Below are 23,347 nucleotides of genomic sequence, written 5' to 3' on the forward strand. Positions count from 1 at the left end.
TGATTTTACGTGTCAGCACTTGTCACGCGTCTGCAGTGGTTTCTAAGCTTTTGTTGCTATCAGGTTATTTGTCAGTGTACAATCATTTATTAACATCAGAATATGAACACGTGTGATTTGGAAAGCAGTCGGCTGAAGTATGGTGCCTCAAACGCATCTTCAAGATTCTCAGTCTTGTCACAGTCGCCATCAGCTAAGGACAGAAACAGAACATAATTTTAATGTAGGGAAAAAAAGTAATACAATTATAAAGATACATGTTGATTGCCAGTACTTACATTTCCACCATTTACATTCATGCCTCAGACTCATCGCAGACGTCAGCAGTGTTCCTAAGAAGCCACCGGTTCTTGTGCTGGGCATGTCCGAAGCCCTCATCATAATTCCCTTTTCTTCTGAACAGTTGTTTGTAGTGAAATATGCAGTACAATTCCCCATACAGTGGTGCATAATTGTGCATGCTACAAATGAACACAATTTTGTCTGTCACAGTTCAAGTTAAAGACGGCATTCAGTTGGGTAAAGAAATTCATGGTTAAGACATAAGAAAAAAAAATTCGTTCTATTTGTCATTTTGTAAATCATCTTTCAAAAGTGATCACATCTGACATCACATTTTCTTTTTACTTTGGTTTCTACAGGAAAAAGCACAGACCGAACAAAATTAACCATAATCAGTCAATCAATCAAGTAATTATGGAAAGATGTTGAATACATTTAGCAATCAGAGAATAGATGTAGTTACTTAAATCAATGATTTTTCTCACAACTATGTTTGGCACATATGTGTAAACAAACAATGTTCTCTATGAACAGTGTGAGATAATGGATTGCTTTTAGCATTGATGTAGTTAGCTAAGTTTGTCACATCCATTTACATTGTGTCTGGTGAAGTAAACCAACTGTACAAATGTTTTGTCTAAGATAGCATTTGCTCCCAAATGTGCTAACGCTGGTGGCTAGGTGTTTTGCTTTCATACATTCATAAGAGGAAACAACTGTTTCTAAGAATGCGTCTCCTGAATTTTCTCTACTGTTAAAAATGGACTGGACAACAAAAAGATGTCAACAGTACAAGAAAATCAGCTTCGAAGAGTTGTGTGAGATATGAAATATTTGTTCTTATTTTATTACGTTCTTAAAGTCGAGGTGAAATGAAAAATGTAATTTTAATCCTTTTAGATCACATCCCCGGTAATATTGTGCATCTATTTGACAATATAGGCCAAAAAAAATACAGAAAATCAATTTCTTCGTATTCTTATATCAAAATCCGATCACTTTTTTTCTTCCGGTAAAACTAAATTTCCCGCGTGCTTGTGTAAGTTAAAACCAAACCAAACCAAACAATTTCAACCAATCAATCTGCAACATTTAGCCGCAGAGCACCAAGAACGTTCGGTCAGTTAGCAAGCTACTGCACTGTGGAGAACGTCTGTCTACGCCCACTTCAAAACGATCAAATCAAATCCCTCTAATGATATGTCCCGCCTGCACGTCCTGTTTCACTTGGAAATACGTCACGATACGGAAGTTAGATACTCACAAAAATGCCGTTTCAGCTTGACTTTAAGTATTTGCATTTAGGGGTTGTTCAGTTAATAATTAAGGCATAAGTTTGGGCGCATACGCAACTTAGCTATACCACAGGGATCAAAGTGTGATTGTTTTTGGCACAGACCACAAATCAATCATTGGAATCATAGATCAATGTTGCAGGTGATTTTTTTTGTGGAATATTTTAATATCTCACCTCAATTTTGTCTTGCATTGTTTACAACAGAAGCAGGTTTTGTGAAAAATGTGTTTGTCTGTAGAAATTTTTTCCATCGGGTAAACCGGCTTCAGACAGGCTGAGCACATCTCTCGAGAAGCGGGTTGAAACTGATGAAAAGAAATGAGACTGAGCTCGGTCAACATGAAACGTTTTTCTGACAACAACAAACATGAATTGACACCAAATACAGAATCATGAATAAAAACCAACATTTAATTTAAATTGCAAATCAAAATCAGTTTAAAAGAACACAAACTTCTAACATCTATATTAAAAAAACAATCTAAAACCAACAATAACCTCTTGTGTGAACAAACAAGCAATAAAAACCAACATAAATCAATGAAATTATATACATAACAATGCTGCCTTAAAGAATATAATAAACACTGCCAACCGACTGCATCTATCAATGATTGATTTAATGTTTCTGATTGATCGGCAGCCGAACTTCAGGGTATGTGGTAACCTGATTCATAGCAGGGGTTGTCACTGCCTGTCCTGTGGATGTTATAGTTTCTGGCTGAGTAGTGACGACAGTGGAGGTTTTGGCGGAGTAAAACCTGTTTCCAAAGTTGTCCGTCCTCTCATAGTTCTCTGTAACTGTTTTGGTTCCTATGACACCGTTCCCCTCACAGCCAGTCTGCACATCAAGTACACTGAGCTCTTGTTTCGGGTCACATGGGCCGTAGGGGGATTGCTTTTTACCTCCTTTTCTGGGTTCCCTTTTTCTGTTTTGTGCAGGGCTGTTGCATGTCACGGTTTTTGTTGTCCGGAATTTCTCCTCTGTCTTTGGGTTATGCTGACACGTCGGGCAGATTGCCTTCTCTTGTGGAGGCACTTCTGTTTTGTCCGTCTTTCTAGCAGCTGATTGGATGGAGATGAAGGCAGGTGAAGATGGAGGACTTGCTTGTTGTTTTGCACTTTGGCTAACAGGCAGAGCTGCGTTTCCCAGTGCTGCAAGGCTTCCCTGTGCCGGCTGTGATTTGGTTCTGCTTGATCCAATGCTTATTTTTCTAATGTTACCAGAAGATGGGGATCCTTGCACTGTCCCCAATGACTCTTTGAACAGACACGACAAACCAGCAATATCAGAGTCCGATTTCAAGGTAGAGACGGAATAAAGAGCCTTCTTAATGGTTTCCTCTATGTCCATAAGTCTGGCTAAAGTCTGTTCTTTTAGATTCATGATTTCCTCACTGGCCCGCTCAAGGTCTCCAAAAACATGTGCCATTGAGGACTTGCTTTCACTGTTGTCTCTCTTTGGAGGCAAGCTATCTTCTTTGCTTTCTACTTTTTCCTTTCTTTGTTTCTTTTTGTTGGAGCAAACAACCCAGTCAGGGACGTTCTCGAATACTCCCCTCAAAGACCTCACGTCAACCTCGCTCGTGTCCTCTTCAATTTCTTCAACTCGACAGAGAATGTTCTGCAGTTCCTCCTGTTTTCGCAAGTTGTCAAAAATCTCCATCGCTGCCATTATGTTCCCTCTCATGATCTCATCCATGTGAACTGACAGCCTCTGTCTGCGTTCGTCCTCCGTCTCGGTTCGTCCTTTCTTCTCCCTCATGGCAACTTTGCTCTCTTGTTCAAGCTTTTGCTTGTGTGCGTCTTTGCTGGCACCAGTTTGTCCACAGGAGTTTGGGTTGTTGTTCGAGGGACCACTCAGATTGTGTGTGAGACTTGAGGAATTAATATCTCCAGATATGTGCTTTGGATTTTTGTTTTCAGGCTGCGCAATTTTTACTCTTTTTGGCTTTACAGGCGGATTCTTCACTGAAATTGCCTTTTTACCTTCAAATTTCTTACATGCTTCATGAAAATCTACATGACTTTCATCCGTTTCACTCATATTATCTTTAATTGGTAAATCATTGGGGCTTTTCTCTTCTTTTTTGGCATTTATTTCCTGTTGGCTATTAATGGTATTTTTATTGGTGTTATCATTTTCTAAAGTGACGACTGCCCCTTGATCCTGATTCCCTACTTTAATTCCCTGAGACATCTTTATAGCTCCATCAAAAAGTTCCTTTCCTTGTTGATCCACTGAACCAAGTCCTGAGTGATCAACCAACATTACTGATGGTTGAGGAGCTGTTTCTTTGGGTCTTACGATATTAGGTTGGATTTCCTCAGGATTCTTTGTGTTGGTTAATTGAATGTCTCTTTGTTTGAATTTCAAATGCTTAGGTTTAGGTGGGATTACTGGTTTTGGACCAGCGGGCATTCCGCTTCTTTCTAAGGCAGCTCTTGTAGCTGGTTTATTTGGGTTTTCACTTTGGCTAGGGGGCTCCAAATCTCCTGTTGTCACTTGTTTTTTGGAGGCTTCTTGTCTTAGAGGTGCTTGAGTTGGTTTAGGTTCAGTGACAGGGCTAAACTCCTCCTTAGTGGCCTTCTCAACAGACATGATATCAACTGTTTGGGATAGTTCTTTGTGAGGTTTGGACGAGTTCCTATATATCATGGCTGCTCTGAAATCTCCTCTAGTGACATTAATATTGGATCTCTCCAGGGAATCCAAAGCTGCTTTTAGTTTACCCTCAAAAACTACCTCCTCATCCTCTTGTTGTGGAGACGTTTCTGAACTATGTACAGACACAGTAGCAGCTTGAAGGTTTTGTTTCGGGACCACCACTTCGCTGCAGGTCTCAGTAGTTTGTACTTTATGGCATCGCTCTGTATTCTGGAGGTCTGATTTATGTTCTGAAGTGAAGTTGGAAGCTGATGGAAGTTCATCCCACCTTTGCTCACGGCCTGGTTCCACTTTCTGGTCCGCATTTTCTGCTTCTATTCTTGAAAGTTTGACATTACTTGCTTGTTTTTCTTGTGATGAGTGATATATAGATTTGGCGTCAATTGTGGCCTGTTGGAGGCTATGTATTGCAGCTTGGAGGTCAGTGATCTCGTCATTGTCATCCACTGCCTCGACCACCTCAGCCTGGTGGACCATGTCACTGTCCTGTGTCTTAAGATGCAGGTATGATCCTTGTGGTGCAACTGGCGAGTTACATGCTTCTTCTTGTGTTTGGGCATCCCTAACGGCATTCTTTACTTGGGGCACTACTCCAGTATTGCATTCTGTAGAGGACTGGATCTTTGGACATAGGACTGGAAGTGGCCCGATCTGTCCTGTGGTTGCAGAGGGTATGTTGGTAGATTGAGCATGATTTTCATACATATATTTACTGAGCTTTGGTTGGATTGGTTTCCCATCTCCTGAGAACATGTTTTTCAGTTTCTTTACATCCACTGGGACCCATTCTGAAGGACCCTCATCTTCCTTATCAACTCTTTGTTCAGGATGAAGCTCCATCCCTTGTCCAGACAAATTTTGGTTGGGAGGAAGTTCTTGTTCTTGCACTGTTGGCTCAGCCTGAAGAGTTTTCAAATATTCCAGATCTCCCTTTTCAATACAACTCTTGAACAGTTTTACATTTCCCATGACCGTGATCTCAGGCCTTATTGATTCTTGGCGTGTTTGGAAGTTAGGCATTTCTAGAAGGGAGCTTGTGGTTGATTTAACAAAGCCTTTTTGTAATTCTTGAATGTCTGCTCTACTTACATCCTGTGTTTCTGTCTCTAGTTCATCATACCCTGCATTTATTGGAGGACAGTAACTTTTAACATCTTCCTTATCAAAATAATTGTACAGGGAGTAAACAATGACTTCAGCATATCTGTCTACATCCTCCTGGATTATCACACCTTTCCTCAGAGAGTTATCTTGATTGAGAATATCCTCAACAACTTGAACCACATTGGCAGTTTTAAACTCTGTGTCATGGTTGGTATTGTAATGATGCTGGTGCACAGGTACACTCACCATTGTGGCCTCCATACTTCCATTACTACCCTCCTTTAGATAAGTGATCTGAGGCTTAAGGTTTGCCCGTGGTAGCAATTGGAGTATGAAGTTTTGTGCACCACCTTCAGCTACCTCATCATAATTTATTTCAGGCCCTTTCTCTGATAGTTTGAATTTGGCCTTTTTAGCTATCATTGTCTCATGCACCTCAATGATTGAGCCACCTGAATGGATGGCCTTTACGCGATGAAGGGAATTCAATGTTTCCTTGATGTTCTCTACCATCGTTTCGATTTCATCTTTGTTCTGTTGCCTAATTTTGTGAAATGGCATTGATTCAAACACATGGGTTCTGGTCTTGACATTAGCTATGGGATGGTTCTGAGCTGCCTCGCTGTCTTCTGTTGGGTTTTCGGATTTTGATGTATGCACAAAAGAATGCTCTCTTTCTATGTTTGTTGGGATGAATGGGTTGTTTTGGAAAAGAGCTGCGTTCGTCTTGATTATTTCTCCAGAATTCTCTGGGTCAGGAAGGCTTATTGCCGCATCCTCAAAGATGGTTTCACCAGAAGAAACCAATTCCATACCAGAAAACTCTTGCTCAGTGCTTTGACCAATGATATGAGAACATGGCCAATGTTTACGGGTTTGATCCACCAAATCAAGACTTTTGTTACTTTCAGTGCCTTTGTTTTGACTGGTCAGACTTTCTTTGCTACACATTCCAGACTTCTTTTGTTTTTTGATCCCCCTTTTCTCGTTTTGCTCTTTATCTGGATTTAATCTGGATGTGTTCATAGACTGGTTCTCAAATTTCCTTCTGGTAGCCTGAACATCTATTCTTATCATCTCTTCCTCACACTCTGTGTTAGTATCTTGGCTAGAATAAAGCGTTTTGTCGCCCTCATTGATTCCCTGAACACTTTCTTTCCCACCGTGCTTCTCAAACACAGCTGGTGTTTTACTGACGTTGCCTCTTTCCAGTGTTCTCTCTGCCATGTGCATCTTGGGGTTGTAAGGGGATACTTTGTGGCTGTCTGCACAGTTCTCAAATATCAAGCGTCTTGAAAGGACCTCTCCCTCGTATCCAGTTTCACCAGCTGTCACCCCAATCTCTGAGCCCAAAACCTCAGCAAGTTCCTCATCCACAACTTCATCCAACATCTTCAGCTCTGGATGAGTGTGCTTCAGGAGCCTTTTCAGCTCACATTTCTGGCGCTGTTCGTATAACTCTTCTTTAGAGAGTTGGGATGGCAAGAACTTTTGGAAATCTGGTTCAAAGATGTCCTCTGGTCCCGGTTGATGTCTGGCTGAAGGAGGTGGAGGGAGATCATCTTTCCTCCGTTGGGAATCTTCGGCCATCTTAGAGGAACAAAGTGACATTCTCGTCATTGAGTCCTTTGTAGCAGAAGCCATCCAGCAAAACTCATGCTTCAGAGTAAGAAGACATGCTTACAGCAATGAGAGCCATACCTTCCAAAACATGCCAGTTGATTTGCTTTCCACATGCTCGGTATCAGTGGGTTAGTTGACCTCCAAAGCAGCAAATAAATGCAATGAGGTTATCCAGTATATTTATAGTTTCCTTCTATTTTGAAAGCCTCTCAGGAAAAGCAAGCACTTGCTTCTGGAGATTTATGGCATATGATATTGTGGAAGATGTTCCTGTTGTGACAATGCAAATCCAATGCACACCATCATGCAAAATGCGTGAGACAAATCTACCTTACCTTGGTCAGTTTGACTCTTTTCCCAGATTCAGAGGACTGATCTTGTGCCTGGATGAAAACAATAATTAGATCAGTCCATGCTAATGTTATTTAAGGAACAGTGTCTGGACCTTGGATGTCAGATTTGGCTTTGGGTAATCATTTTATGATATAATTGGGTAATTTTGACCTTCTCAAAGATAGTGAACTGCAGTGTGCGGCTATAAAACTACCCTGTAAAAGACGTTACGAAGCGTCAGCTGGAAAAACTTTTCACTCACAATTTTTTTTTTTTATAGTGTTTTTCAACCATTCTACTTTTTACAGTGTAGCTTAAAGGTTACATAAAAATTAATGTGTTTAATTCGTTTTTTCTGAAAATTATATGCAGTATCTTTTAGGATAGGTTAAATTGAATAAAAGCTTATAACATTATACATTTAGCATGTCTACTTTGTGTATACACACAGTTATGTTTGCAAGATTGGGGTTAACACATTCAGACATGAAAGAAGTGATCACATAATGAGTCTATAGATGTTCACCTGTTTTACATGGCTGCGTGTCGATCCCTGAGGTCCCACCTTGGACAGATAAAGAGCAGACATAGCTTTGACTGAGACGGACAGTTTGTCCTTGGTTTGGAAGAAGGAGCCGTCTCTGAAATCTGCAATTGCACTCCTCTTGTCATCTGCGGAGACATCAGACACAGCAGTTTCAATGTGAGTTATAGCTTTATGATACAAGTTACCCCGTGAAGAGCTTAAAAGGGGGCCCAATGAGAGCTCCTTATGACGTCAGTGTTATCGAGTATATGTTGTGTTTTAACGCCCCGTTCTCATGACATGAAATTTAGGGCATTTTTGGAGACTGAGCGTTAGATAAGTTAAACAAGTAGCTAACATACAGGGGATGTCCATGTTTACATCAAGGGCTGAAAACTGTTTATTACTAGTTAGAAATGTTTTCTCACACTGGTGACAACACCTAAATTTAACAGCTGCCATGTGGTTGAGTTATAAATGTACTTGTGGTGGAGAGGGACAGATACCTGACTCCGCTGACACAAATACTGAGAGCTAAATAGACAGGCAAGTCAATGCAGCTACAGTTGACTAAGCGCAGGAGAGCAAAAGTAAACATGTCCGTAAATACGTCTTGAAATTGTTTATAGAGGTACAGATAGTAAATCTAAAGTCCACGTGTAGCTGTCAATCAGCAGCAAATGGCCAAACAGGCACTGTGACGTTGTAGAAAGCGAGAACTCTTTGCGATTAATTTCTTTTGCAACATTTAGGTCGATTGTACTCATCTCAAAACCCTAATATTTTAAGATTTACATAACAGCAAGGACTTCAAAACCTGGGTACAATTAGCTGCCTACTGTTTAAACTACATTTATATGTTTACGATACGATACAATAACCTTTAGAAGAGTATGTGAAAGCCATATAACATGCTGTTACACTTTGCAGACACACAGTAGATTCTCTAGTTTCCATTCAATGAAAACACAAATCTGTACTCACAGATAATGAAAAGCTCCCCACTCCTTCCGACCTGCCTGTCCTCTTATTTCCTTTCACCCTTTTTGAATGTGTTATGGTCAGTGCTCGTGTCGCTTTGTGTCACGTAATGGACCCTCCGCCGCTCTCGGTCGCTCCCTCTCTCTGTCTCATTCCTGCCCCAGTGACAGCTGACCCTTTAACCCCCCCTGCACTTATTCTGGACTCGTAGCATGCCGGCTATTTCGGTCCCGTTGTGGAGTGGCCTGCGAGTCTATAATGGCTTCTTGCGCAGTCACTGTGCTGATATTCAGCTCCATTTCACTTCTTCCCTTTCATTCATACCGTCCACGGCTTTGACCTGAGTCACTGGACTCGGAGACGTCTTTCCAGGGAATGTTTAGCAGGGAAGCAGCCTTTTGGTGTCTCTCAGTTGCATGTGAGCTTAGACAGTTAATTCGGCTGATATTAGAACACATTTAACCTTTGCTTTTGTGGTGGATATGAATCAAAGCATGTTTAATTAAAGGTCAGTATTTTTGGGATAATTTCCTTTGATGATTTTATAAAGACACCTCTACAATATAGTAGTTACATTTGGGAAAATATAACTTTGCATTTGTACACTGTGGTCCTGGAAGTCCATATATTGTTAATTTATAGATGTTTTTATTATTACATTATGTAGTTTATGACCTGACTTCTTGTTCCTAAATTGTAAACTCTTACTGAACTATAAAAAGCTTGAATCTACTGATAACCACTCAATAAAGAGACACTTCAGTGACGAGTGTTCAGGTTGGCCGTGTACCACAGAGCACACAATTTGCCTGATACTCACCAGCTTGAGAGGCAGCAAGTTTTTCAAAATCAATGCCGCCTACTGTTTTTCTCCTCTCTGAACGGGCCTGATCCACCACCTAGAGGGAGATATAAGGAACTGTCATGCACTGCTTTACAAAGGTGGCAGTAGTATACTGTATGTACAATTAACACAACAGTATCAACTTATAAATCCATGCTTAATTCTTTAAGGACTCAAAAACAAGATGGTTCTCCAAAACAGTTTCATCACAGTTTAAAGTACCAACAAAAGAAATGTGCATTGAAATGTCACAAAAGCTACTTGCAGCCTAAACAACTAGACAACATATTATATAATAATATAATATATATACAGCTGGCAGGCAGCTGCTAGCTAGCAGGAGTTGTTATATTCTGCAAATTAAGGTGAATCTGCTTTACCATAAAGTATTTAAAGCTAGCAGTGCCGCCGTCGTTTTTTGCTAACAGCTGAAGTCTGGTAATCCACAGATGCTTCCTGTGGTGACTTTGATTTGAATTCTGATGTTTTGGATGGATGTTTTATTCAAGCTAAAGAGAGTGATTGCGTTTACCTTTCGCGTCACAAGGTCTTTCGCATCAGTTTTAGCAACATTAGCCGGAGGTTCAGCAGGAATTTTGGCCTTCTTTTCCTCTGATGATCTCTGTACATCTTCCACCTCTCCGTTCATCACCGGCTTGCTGTCTGCTGCCTTGTAGGTTGACGTGAAACCTGCGTTTCTGTAGCTGCTCTTTGTCTGGTTTTGTGTGGCAGCCTTTGACTCAAACAGAGCCTTCAGGGTGTCGATTGACCCAACGGTTTTTTGAAGGCTCCCCATGGACATACTGCGGGTCAGACTGGTTTTAGCTCGAGACCACTCCCTCTCGCCATTTCTCAACATCAGAGACTCCAGATTAGAAGGTGCTGTCTGACAGCGACACACAGAAAAAGAACATTAGCATGCAGCTGTATTAATTATTTCTTCTTCACATTTTGTGCTTTAATGTTATAATGTCAGAGGTTACCTCTTTTATCACCTGCTTCTGCTTTGGTTCAACATTATTTACCGTAGTTTCCTGAATAGATGTGCTTTCTACCACTGTAGTTTGATACCTGTTACACACACAAGCCATGTTAGTCATCTACTAATATACTTCCTGTTGTAGGTGAAAAGGGGGTTGGCAATGGTTCTTTTTTACCTGGAAACAAGCTGGGACACAGATGTCGTCCTGTCTCGCAGCCGAGCCTCGGTCCAGGTGGGCTTGTCACATGACGATGAGACGCTCCTCAGTGACTGGGCACGCCTCAGGTTGCTCTTCCACTCCATGACCAATCACGTCGCAGCAGCAAACAGCTGGCAAATAACTATATCTTGTAATATACATGGCAGATAATCAATGACATAATCTCCAGTATTGCAGGACAATCTCTCTGTGGAGGCTGAGTAAATGTTGAATGTCATGTCTGTTAACTTTAATCTTAAAACCTCTCAATAGCTTGTGTTTGATCCGTTATCTTAACACGCCCACTGGTTATTTAATCTTCAGATAAAGCTGAACATAACTTTCAGAAAATGCAGGTTACAACATCAATAACGGAAGGCACTAAAGGATACTATGACTTTTAGCATTGCAAGCAGTTTAACCGATATACAGAGTGCAAAAACATCTCAAAGTACTGTTTCCTTAAATATGTGTTGAACAATATGAAGAGAATCGAATCGTTACCTTACAGACCTGCCGTCGGTGTCTGTCCCCTGTGACTATCAGGAACACTTCCGCAGCATCACAAGACCTGCACACGACGCAGCGTCTGCGAGCAAAGTCCTTTTTCTTCCTCATTACCACAAACTGTATGAAATGATCTATAAAACTGACTCGTGTAGCAGAAAACACCCTTAAGATATGTCATTTTGTTAGTTCTGAGTGCTTTCTCTCCTACATGTGTCTGCAGGACAGCCTTTGATGTTGGATCAGGTCAAACCTCAGAATAAATGTTGTAATCTTTTAGCATGAACACACCGTTTATTGAGATGAGGACATATCAACTTTTTGGCGATTAAATTAGCAAAAAGTAGGATAAGGGAAAAGGGGAAAAAAAAGGAATATTTGAAAATGAGAGAATATGAAATATGCAGCACTATTGCGTATTCAGCATTTTGCATGCCAAGTTTTGACACTGATTAACAGAGCTGCTCAGGTTACAGATTTACAGCTTTACAAAGCAATATAAGAGCATGCGAGAGCAGGAAATGTACAACGCTACCTGGTGCAGTAAAGATGCCCAGAGTGTGTGTTTTTTAACAATGAGAAGCATCTGCAAATTTGCATTCCAGCATTTATTTTTAGAGCCCGATCAATTTAGCAATCAGACGATCTTATTGGCCGATATTAGCATATTGCAGATATATCCGTATCGGCGAATATATGCTCCAATATGCTCCAATATTAAAGTGTTAATTTTTGCAGAAAATGAAACTTAGAAAGATAGCTGGACATGTGTAATGCAGTGTTGTTGCGTTTATTAACTAACACACAGCACCATGGTTTCTATATAACACATGGACCGGCTGGAGTCAAGAAATGTAACAGCCACCTCACTCGTGGTTACAACTATAAACCAGCACAACATTGACAATTACATTTGTTCTAGACAACAAACTTTACAACCTAACAAACTGCTCAGTCAGCACTAGGCAGCAGGCATGATGGGAAATGAGGACCGCCCCTATCACTGGCAGAGTGCACATGTCCATTACATATATAATTATACATATATATATAGCATTGGGTTGTACTGTTTTCAAACATCCTTAACGGTGCTTTTACCGAGTAGTAGTTATTGTAAAGTGATGCAGCCAAGATCAGTGTACAAAAATCAACTTAAACCTATTACTAGCCCAGAGCTAGAAGGTTCCTAGTCAAACCCTGGTTCAGACGAGGTGGGCCCTTTTGCGTGGAGTTTGCATGTTCTCCCGGTGCATGCGTGGGTTCCCTCTGGGTTCTCCAGCTTCCTCCCACAGCCCAAAGACATGCTCATTGGGTTAATTGGTGACTCTAAATTGCCCGTAGGTGTGAGTGTGAGCATGAATGGTTGTCTGTCTCTGTGTGTCAGCCCTGTGATTGACTGGCGGTCAGTGTCTGAAATTACTTCACCATAAAAATGTGATGATCCAAAATGTCGGGCTTAGTGTCTGTGCCCTAATTTTAAAGCTACATTCAAAATAGTCTGGTGACACCGTTGCCATCATTTTTTTACTGCTTCTTTTAAAGTTTCTTTCTTAGTTCTTAAATTAGGTTTCATCTGGCCCGGACTGCTTACGAGGAACAAGTGTTTTGGAAGTTCGTCTCCACCCAGGAATTCCAAGACCTGCTGACCCCCAGGGATCAAGTGAGAGCAGCAGGAAGCCCCCCCACCCGTCCCGACACATGATGCAGAAAAACTGCACACACTCAGAGATGTGCATTCTGCTGCAGCTTTCCAGAGGGTAAATAATAATGTGAGGTTTTAAAGTCTGTTTAAACGCATGCTGATCATTACATTTAGTATTGTTGTAATTCTTATTATCACAGTGCATTTGTGCACATCGCAGCTTTCTCAGTAATCATGCTATCTTGTGGGCGAATATAGTTACTACAATAACACTGTAGTGGAGCCTGATGTGTGAGGCTGGAGCTGCACAGTGACAGTGATCAGAGGGTGTTATGGCTCCTTTTTAATTCATATTGCATGACACATATATAAGTCCCACCTGGTCGACTGTATGACAGCGTTCACCTTGCAGGGTTCAGGCCTGATTTAAACCAGTTTTGCATGTTTAACGCATGTAATGCAGATTTTTATCATTTGGTTAAAAGAAAAATAAATATAATTTAGTATACAGGACAAATAATATATAAGTTATAGTGTGCAGTACCTGTTTTATAGAACATCAAAGCCCTAAAGCAGTTTTGAAAAGAACTTTAATTAAGTGCATTTACTCAAATACTGATCTTAAATTAAGCATTTATTGATTTTGGCCACTTGGGGGCAGCGTAACAAGCTGAACCAATGACTGTATACACTGTATAGGTGGACAACGCGTCTCCATCTACTCTTGTTGTACAAAATTGAAGCCAAAATATGCCCTGTGACCGACGCTGCCATCTTACGCAGGTGACATCATTTGGAGCCACTTCTGCTAACCAAAAGACACACATTTAACTTACTGGAAAAACACCGCAAAGATCCCGTATGTCGACGTATTTAACAGCTTCTTGTGTTGGTCTGAAGCAGACGTTCACAGATATGTAAACTTCAATGACTGAAGTGATTGTTTTAGTTACGTCTCCTCTCGTCGTTCCTCCTCTACTCGGCTAATCCAGAACAGATCGGCTGCTGTCAATCATCCTTTTTACAGCATCAAATAACTAATTAAAACTAAACTTGTCAGAAAAATGAACACTTGGATGTAAATCAGCAAGATAAGAACTAACTATAATGACAGAAACCAGGTTTGAGAAACATTTATTTGACGTGTATTTTGATTTTATAGTTTGACTCATGTCCCATCTGTTAACATGGAGGAGGCAGGCTTTATGAGCTATACTGCAGCCAGTCAGCAGGGGGCGATAGAGAGAGTTTGGCTTCACTTTTAGGGAGCTGTCATGTCGTCCATCTTTTTATACAGTCTATGAGCTGAACTCACAACACTAATACTGCATATTCTCAACATTCTGGGACATAACGCAACAAATATTTCATATTTTAGATGGAGATTCATTCATTTCTCCACTACACGATCGCTTTAGTTACTTGTTATAAGTTTGTAGTTTTAAAGATATAAAGATATAACTTTCAACAGGGGTCAAATCAAAAAGAATTTACATTGTTTAAAGGTGTTAAAGCTTTAAACAACATTTAAAGCAGCCTTTCCACATAATTTTATTTTGATGCTTGACTTCATTTTCCTGCAGACACGTCCCTACATTTATCTGAGAAAAATTTTGAATGCACGACTTTAATCGATAAGAGATTCTGTTGTATTTTAACACAATCTGGACACATTGTTTTTAATCTGGGTCTCCTTTATTTCCCACACTTGTAAAATACAGTCGAGCTTTAAGACAATGGCAGCTTTTGTCGGCTCACACAATTCAGACTCCCTCTCTTTAGTCTTCTCTCAGTTAATCAGTCTTCAGACAAAGGAAGGGAGCAACAGCAGCACACACACACACACACACACACACACACACCCCTGGGGCAAAAAAAAAACTGAGAGATTCAGCCTGGCTGTCTCCCCCCCTCCTCCTCATCTGCCCCTCCTCTGACTACAAGCCTCATCCCTCCCTTCAAAAAGCCCCACTCCTGTGTCTGTCTCTGAGGCGCTGCAGAGATGAAAGGGAATATGCAATGTGCCGCCTTTGACTGTGAACTGAGCGGTGTTATTAGTGGAAGTTTACTGGCCTTGTCTGCGTTTGAACACACACGCTAGCATGCAGCAGGCGGCTGTTTTTAAGAGGGGATCTGCGGCTTTTGGCGAGGAGTCTTAAATACCTCCAGATTATAATCCATGAACGCACTTAGAGACACATCTGTCTGTCCTGTGCCTTCTGCGAGAGCATGCGTGACAAATAACACAACCAGGAGAAGCACGGGCCTTCTGCTCGGCTCATGCATTTATAAATTTGTCCAGCAGGGGGCGGGAGAGACCAAACAAACGCAGCTCTCTGCATCGTCTCACACAGCAGGGTTATGTGGGAACACTACAGTGGGGCTTTTCGAGGCCAAACTGGGTTATTTCAGTGCACCGAAATAACCCAGAATGTACAGCTGAGAGAACACAGAGCAGATAGCGGAGGGAGATAAGGTCAGAGCAGTAAAGCCTACATAAGCATATTTTACCCCAGACAGTGGAATCAATTTAAATGCAGAACTAATCAGTCCAATCCTGTGGCAGATATTCTGTTTTTATGAGACGTTCAAGTTCTGCTACCTCGCTTAACCCCGCTGCAGCTCCTCTCGTCTTCTGGAAATCCCTCGTCTTTATGCAGCAGCATTGTGTCTGCAGCAGAGAGGAGACAGTCTGAGGTCTGCAGGAGCTGCTCGGAGCTTGTGATGCTGGTCTGATGTTCCTGTTGGACGTGAGTGACACAAAACACACACCACGCACCTCACACGGCCGGCAGTCATGAGTTGCGCCGGGATGGTAAATATGCATCATGACACAGAGGGCAGGCACAGTGTGTGTGTATATGTGTGTGACTCAGCTCTAGTGTGTGTGTGTGATTCATGCTACTGTCAGTGATACTGCCCAATATGTAATTGAGGTAATCTTGTTGTTCATTCAGAGCCTTTCGAGAAAAACATGCGTGTCATCCGCGTGAGAAAACATGTTTATTTCTCCATTCAAAAGCCCATTGAATATTTCACGTCTTTTAGCCGGCGCTCAGTGTTCCTAACAGACGCATCCGAACCGGTTTGGTGTAACGTATCTCATCAGTCTGCAAAAGTCTCACTTCAGATTATTTTTGGCACATGTAGGAGTTTCTTATTTATTCATCAGTCATCTCTCGGCCAGCTTACTTTGATGCCAACATGAAGCCCAATTAGTTCGAAACGTCCCATCTGTAGTCTCCGATCAGACCACCCTTGAAGAGGAGAAAGCATACAAGATAAGTAGAGGAAGCATACTTTCATTTACTTACTCTTCTTTCTGCTTTAATAATGAGCTTTAACTATTAATGTGCACTCTCATGTCTGACGCTAATACTCTTTGAGTTTTTACACATATTAGTCTACTGTGCAGCGCGCCTGAATATCATCCATCCATCCACTGTCTATACAGCTTATCCTGTTCAGGGTCACGGTGGAGCTGGAGCCTATCATAGCTGTCATTGGGCGAGAGGCGGGGAACACCCTGGGCTGATCGCATGTCAATCACAGGGCACCTGCAGTCAATTTTAGAGTCACCAATGAACCTAACGAGCATGTCTTTGGACTGTGGGGGGAAGCCGGAGTACTCGGAGGGCACGTGGAGAACATCTAAACTCCACACAGAGAGGCCCACTACGTCCCAACCGGGATTCGAACCAGGTACCTTCTTATATCATACATGACATACATAATGCGACATATGTCAGTTTTTTATTAAGCCTTTTATGGCTTTATTTATTGAGAGGACGGTGGATAGTGTCGGAAACAGGGGAAGAGAGAATGTGGGATGACATGCAGCAGGGGGCTGCTGCATAGAGAACCTAGCCATCGAGGGCCGCTGATTTAACCGCTGAGCTAAACCAATGTCCGATATGTCTCTGTTTTGAATCATATATATGATTATATTTTCCACTTACAAGGACATTTCAGCTCTCTCTCAATATGCATTCTTTGTGAATTCTGTTTGAGGCTGTTATTATTGCTTTAGGTTGAGGTTTATTCGCACTCTAAGAGTGAATACTGCGCGCATCATGCCTTAGAAAACACAGTTTCTTTTGTTTTTATTCTATTTCAGATCCGGACTTTTTTTTTTTTGGTGAATCCCCTGTTACTGGTTGCCACTGGCTAGTTCTTCATTCTTCTTTGTGAATTCTGCTCTGTTGTGACATGTTTGACGTCAGAGCAAATGTTCAGTCAGTGAATCCAACAGAAGGACAGATTAAATGTGCAATATGAGCTGTATATGAATCCAATGCAGGAAGAAGGAACAGATGAACTTCCTTATCGGAGCAGCCAAACGGGAAAACATGGAGGATGCATTGGAGGAGGATTTGACTTAAAAGTACACGTATTTATACATTAATGGAGGGACTACTTTTGTTAGCGGGCTGCACGGTGGTGCAGTGGTTAGTGCTGTTGCATCACAGCTAGAAGGTTCATGGTTCGAATCCTGGCTTCCTACCACAATCCAAAGACATGCTCATTAGGTTCATTGGCGACTCTAAAATTGCCCGTGGGTGTGAACCTGAGCGTGGAAGGTTGACCCTGTGACAGCCTGTCGCGACCCTGAACAGGAGAAGCGGTATAGATAGTCATATAACAATATGAGTTGTTAGAGAAGACATCAGCTCTCTCGATACGTATTCGTCCAGCCTGCTTGACATGTTTGACGTCAGAGCAAATGTTCAGTATATGAATCCAATGCAGGAAAAAGGAACAGATGAGCTTCCTTATTTGAGCAGCCAAATGGGAAAATGTGCAGGACGCATTGGCGGAAGATTTAACTCGCTGTCGCTGAGCACATTCTGTATTTATACATTAATGGAGGGACTACTTTGTTCGAGCCTTACTCGCATGTCGCTGCACAAAGAGTCACAAAAGCAGGTGTTTCAGCCAACAATGGTGGCGATGATACAGTCATGACGTTTGTGTTACAAGAAAATAGGCCCTGTTTGAGGCTGTTATTATTGCTTTAGGTTGAGGTTTATTCGCACTCTAAGAGTGAATACTGCGCGCATCATGCCTTAGAAAACACAGTTTCTTTTGTTTTTATTCTATTTCAGATCCGGACTTTTTTTTTTTTGGTGAATCCCCTGTTACTGGTTGCCACTGGCTAGTTCTTCATTCTTCCCCTCGCAGAGAGAAGTGAGGAGGAGGAAGAAAGAAACAAGACGAGGAGGAGTGAAAGAAGCAGGAGAAAGGTGAGTATATTTATCCTTTAGCTGAGTCACAAAATGAAAGAAACAAGTGGAGGAACGCCGGAGCCTGAACGGAGTCGTCGAGCCCAAAACGCAGAGCTTAGGGCTCATTTTACATTAAGATTTTAGTCACTTAATTGACTTTTATTGAGGATAATAAAAGGCTATAAAAAGCTTCAAGTCTTAGATCACGAGCAGCCAATAGCAGGAGTCGACACAAGCCCTGATAATATTCTCATGTCCACAGAGAGATAATACAAGATAAACACGCTTTTGTTCTGTTGTCAGAGAAACTGGATTGTTTGGCTGTTGTTTGGAGCCCGTAATTGATTGTAATTAGGTGTAGCGGTTCACCCGGGCTGCGCCGTGTTTAGAGAAGGAAAACTACAGAGTTTTTCACCAAAGTAACTCTCAGCTCATTTGTTCTCCGAGCCTGATTGAAGGTGGGAATCTATGTGTCATCGGGGGAAGAGTTTTCTTTTCCAGCACAGTTCAGGAACGCGCTTCTCCCAACACATGGCTATGATTTGTCGGAACACACGTCCCTCCCTCTTTCTTTCCAGGGCACAACATGAGTCGTGTCGAGCAGCAGCAGAACATTGTGTGTGCATTCGGCCCCTTTTTTCCTCCAGGTGTGTGTGCTGTGTGTTGTGCCTGAAGGGGAACGTGCTCCGGTACAGCTGAGTGGGAGTGCCTCTGACCTAACCCGTCCCCTCTCTGTCCATATGAAGCAGACACAAGCCCCGCCCCCCTGTCCCGCTGAGGCCTGCGGCGAGGCCCTGCCCGCTTGAGTTTGTGTGTCAGTGAGAGTGCACGTTTCACACGTGTGACCACCGTGGAGGCAGCCGGAGCTCTAAGCTGCTTTGCGAGGGCTTAGGAGGGCAGCCGCTCGCTGGCTACTCAGAGTGGAGCTGTGTTTTGCTGCACGCCTGGAGGGGGTGACGGCATAGCTGAGCACTGGAGCATGGTGCCCGGGGTTTCACATAACAATGGCGGGTTCAGGGGCGGCCTGCAGAGGCACTGCACTGAACTGTACGCGGTCACAAACGCAGCTCTTGTTCAACAGTCAGAGAGGGACAGTGTTAATCTGTCAGTGAAACTCAAAGACTTGCTTGAAGAAAGAGCTGCTTTTTATTGGTGAGGAATATCTGGATGTGTATAAGTCATTAACATGCATTTAAATAGTTGTCGAGTGCATGGGAAAGCGGGTTAAACTCTGACGCCGACACACTTTACTTCACCCGAGCATGAGGAAATGCGCTGCAGACGTACTGTACATAAACGGCAGCACACACATGCACACACTCATGTGTCACACACGCAAGCACTCTCCCTCCCTCCACGCCGAGTCTGTGCAGAGAGCAGGAATATCAGGTTTCCTGTCTTTGTGCAGAGTTTGTACTCACAGCTTCACCTTTGTCCCTCCTCTGTCAGCACACAGCAGCTCTGCATCAGGGTGCTCTCAGGATACACCAAGCAGACCCTGTGCACAGCCTTTTTTTTTTAATGCATTCAGATAATTGCACAACATATTGCACAAGTGATTTTCCTGCAGGAGTATTTGTGCTTTCTGCGTGCTTCATTCATGCTTGTGAAAAGTGCATGATTGTTGTTTCTCTGCGTCCCCCTCCCCTCCTCTGCTGCGGAACCCCGGATGACCCTGCTGTGGCGCCAGTGGAGGCTGGGCACTGTGAAGGAGGAAGAGGGACGGAGGAGGAGGAGGGAGAGAAAAGAAGCATATTGGAGTGAATTTATGAAGCTGCAGAAACACAATAACGGAACACAAGAGAGGAAAAAGGAGGGAGTATCTGCAGTTTCCTCTTAGTTTCCTAGGAATGAATAGTTCCTGTGTGAAGCTTTTATCTAATAAGAAGTTACTTAATGCTGCAGCAGGACACGGATCTGTGGTTTGCCTGCAGCCGTGCTCTGTGTAATGTGATCCCGCACGTGAGACGTCACACAGCACGGCTCCAGGAATGTCCTGCGTAGACACAGAGCAAACTGAAACACAGGCCAACTGTAATCTCTTATCTCTGCCTGCGACACTTTGTACCGCAACAGCGTCAAACCTGCAGCGTTAATCTGAGAGAAGCTGCATCAGTGACATCTCTTGACAACAACTTGAACAACAATGCACAGAAATATGCGATTTTAAACAGGCAATACATGCTTGGTGCTTACTTTTTACTGATTCATGTTTTCTGTATCTTACAGTTTTGTTTCACTTTTAAAAAAAGGGGAAAAGTTAAAGGGGAAGTACGCTATAGTACGTCTTTCGTGGATCTCTAGGGACTTTATACTTTGAGAAAATATTCCAAGCTGGGTGGACGGTAGCTCAGTCTGTAGGGACTTGGCTTGGGAACTAGAGGGTGGACTAAGCATGGTGTTGGGGCTGGCAGCTGGAGAGGTGCCAGTTCCTTTCCCGGGCACTGTCCAGGTGCCATTGAGCAAGACACCGAATCCCCAACTGCCCTTTGCGCATGTCCATGTGCAGCCCCCCTCACTCTGACATCTCTCCATTAACGCATGTCCATAGGGTCCTGTTTGTGCATGTGTGTATTTCGGGCCTTCGTGTGTAGCATATTTGTAAGAGTGAAACATTGAATTTCCCCTCGAGGATTAATAAAGTATGTCTTCTTCTTCTTCTTCAAAGTAATGTCCGGAAACCCTGAGATACAAGAAAGGAAGTTGTAATTCTGAAAGTGTTTTTGTCAGTGTTCTGTACAGAAGCCCGAAGCGGACATGCATCCATGCATTGTATTTACAGTTTTCCCGAGTCATTAACAAGTAATTTGTTTTCTCGAGATCTCGACTTGTTTTTCTCTTGATCTCGGGACACCGAAGCTTGTTTTCTCTTAATAACAGGATCATTTTTCCGGTGATCCCAAACATGACAACAAGCTGCTCAGTGTAACATACCAGACCAGGACGTGCCGTGCTGCCGTTGCCCACACTAACAACATAGTTAAGCCTATTTGTGTTTGTTCTGTGCTTTTGCAACTCCGGGGACACGAGTTATGATCATCTGATGTGGTGCAGTGTCATTATCACAAGATAATTCCCAGTGAGCACCAACCGGGATTTCAGTGTTGAAATTTGAAAACATCACCGTGTCGTTCTGTTGTTTTATTATTTTGATAATCTTTTCTTTTTAGCCACGAAAGGGTGACGAAAGCGATGATTGTAGCAACATTTCTCCAAAGTCATCTTGCGGCAGTGTGTGAAATCCTGTCGCACAAAGACGTCATTTCAGCACATTTTTATTTGTCAAACAAAAAATCATAAACACGGCGCTTTATGGGCTGTGTGATGTTAACAAGAAGGTTCAGAGACGTAAAGGGAGCAGTTTGAAACATTCCCCACAGAAGAAGAAAAATGAAGACTGAGCATGTGCAGGTACTTCGGCTGTGCAGCTCTGACTACGACGCCTGGATGCTGACGTAGCTCATTAATACTGCTCATGTCTGCAAACATTTTATAATTGGTGACTGTCATGCACTGCTCACTTATACAATCATTTTAGCCGCTATGAGACTTTAAAATTGCCGTCAATATGTGTGTCAAGGTGTGATGAACCTTGTGCCAGAAGCAGGTGAAATCTGGTCGAAACATAAACGTTTAATCAAAAACTTTTTAACCAGTTTCGAACGTCTTTTCAACGGAAAAATGCTCACTGGATTAATTCGAGATCTCGAGAGAAAACAACCAGAAAGCAGAGTAGGTAAAATGTATGGATGCTTGTCCGTTTAGGGCTTCCGTAGCTCTTTGAGTTTGACTGCATTATATTAAAGGTTCAAAGTCGGTTGCACATTCTTTTGCCTTCTAAGTCTTAAAATTTCAAGGAAGTTCAACACCAAATTGCTGTAATATCCCTTTAAAATGTTGCTCACGTTAGAGCCGATTGAAATCAGTATAAACTCATAACAATGTTCTTGACAGCTTAAACTTCATGCAGGAAGTGGGTGAAACAACAACGCTACCCTGCAGAATAGTTCAGCACCATAAACCAAAGCTGCCACACGCTTCAATACAAACAAATGTGTTGCTTTCTACTGTCCAGGCCCTGTAGCTGCTTCACTCTCTATCATTAGGAGCTGTTTTGGTTATACCGGCCCTCGCCACTAGAGGCAGTGTTCTGCACAATCTCGGCACAGTCCCTGCTCATGAAGTGCAGAATGCTACTGTAGACACATGATGCAACCATGTTGAATATCGTCACATTGTTGCAGCATTCATTCCCCTTTGATATGCATTTGTGCTGCATGTTTCTGCTGATGACGGGCAGGAGATGAGGAGAGGGGAGGGCTTGTTTTTACACACACACACACACACACACACACACACACACACACACACACAGAGAAGAGAAGAATGCATGTAAAAAAGGACTTAATCAAACATGATTACTTCCCTGCAGAAAACGTGTAGAGTTGGAGAAAAGGAGCACATTTTCACTCTGCTGTAAATGACCTCAGGTTGTTCTCTCGCACATGTGATGCTTTGCAACAGCACATGCAGTCCTCTCGTGTTACACAAGGAAATCACTGGATACATGCGTGTGTGTGTGTGAGCTCAGAAGTGATGGATTGCTGTAGAAAAAGGAGTTGCACATACGTGTGCTGCCTCATTTCAGTGCTGCATTTGCGCCTTTATCTCTGCCTAACCCTTCCTGTTGTCCAGATTTATTCCCACAATCTCACACAGCCGAAGCTCTCGGGGGTTATCTGCAGATCTGCACTTTCTCAGGGCTGATTAGCAATGTGCGGCGGGGTTATTAGCCTCCTGTAATGTAATTCATGCGCTGCAGGATCCAGCCACAATCCACAACCTGCTGTTTATGATCGGGATGATACGGCCTTCCTCTCACGCGTGGTTTATCGCGTCTGATTGCGCAATAGGGACATTGTTCCGAGCGCCGTGGCTCTGTGGAGACGGTTGCAACAACACACGGTAATCAGGGTGAAAAGGTAATGTGACTCAGATCACGTCCTCCTTAAGCTGTGTGTGGAGAGAAGTCAGAGAGTGAGACATAAAGAGGTCTTTTGTCTGCAGAGGGAGGTTGGAGGGGAAGATGACAGCCTGCTGGTTGTGTGTAGTCCTGCTGAGCTCTGCCTGTTTG

At 42.6% G+C, this 23,347-nt stretch overlaps 2 protein-coding genes across 2 annotated transcripts; both read right to left on the bottom strand.

The window, feature by feature from the left end:
* Positions 1-295: 295 nt before the first annotated feature.
* On the bottom strand, positions 296-10,943 carry LOC138596278 (LIM domain and actin-binding protein 1-like). The gene is made up of 7 exons (XM_069667905.1): positions 10,816-10,943; positions 10,642-10,729; positions 10,191-10,544; positions 9,635-9,713; positions 7,873-7,979; positions 1,754-1,884; positions 296-461 (listed from the first exon to the last, which is right to left on the bottom strand). The coding sequence occupies exons 1-7, from the start codon at positions 10,941-10,943 to the stop codon at positions 296-298; spliced, it is 1,053 nt and encodes a 350-aa protein (XP_069524006.1).
* On the bottom strand, positions 2,115-6,971 carry LOC138595926 (xin actin-binding repeat-containing protein 1-like). Its single transcript, XM_069667447.1, has one exon. It carries the CDS (start codon positions 6,969-6,971, stop codon positions 2,199-2,201), a length of 4,773 nt encoding a protein of 1,590 aa, XP_069523548.1. The 3' UTR covers positions 2,115-2,198.
* Positions 10,944-23,347: the final 12,404 nt, after the last annotated feature.

The sequence above is a fragment of the Semicossyphus pulcher genome, unplaced genomic scaffold (assembly GCF_022749685.1).
Source record: "Semicossyphus pulcher isolate SPU_LCO1_2020_fin unplaced genomic scaffold, fSemPul1.0.p SCAF_18, whole genome shotgun sequence".
Classification (NCBI taxonomy): domain Eukaryota; kingdom Metazoa; phylum Chordata; class Actinopteri; order Labriformes; family Labridae; genus Semicossyphus; species Semicossyphus pulcher.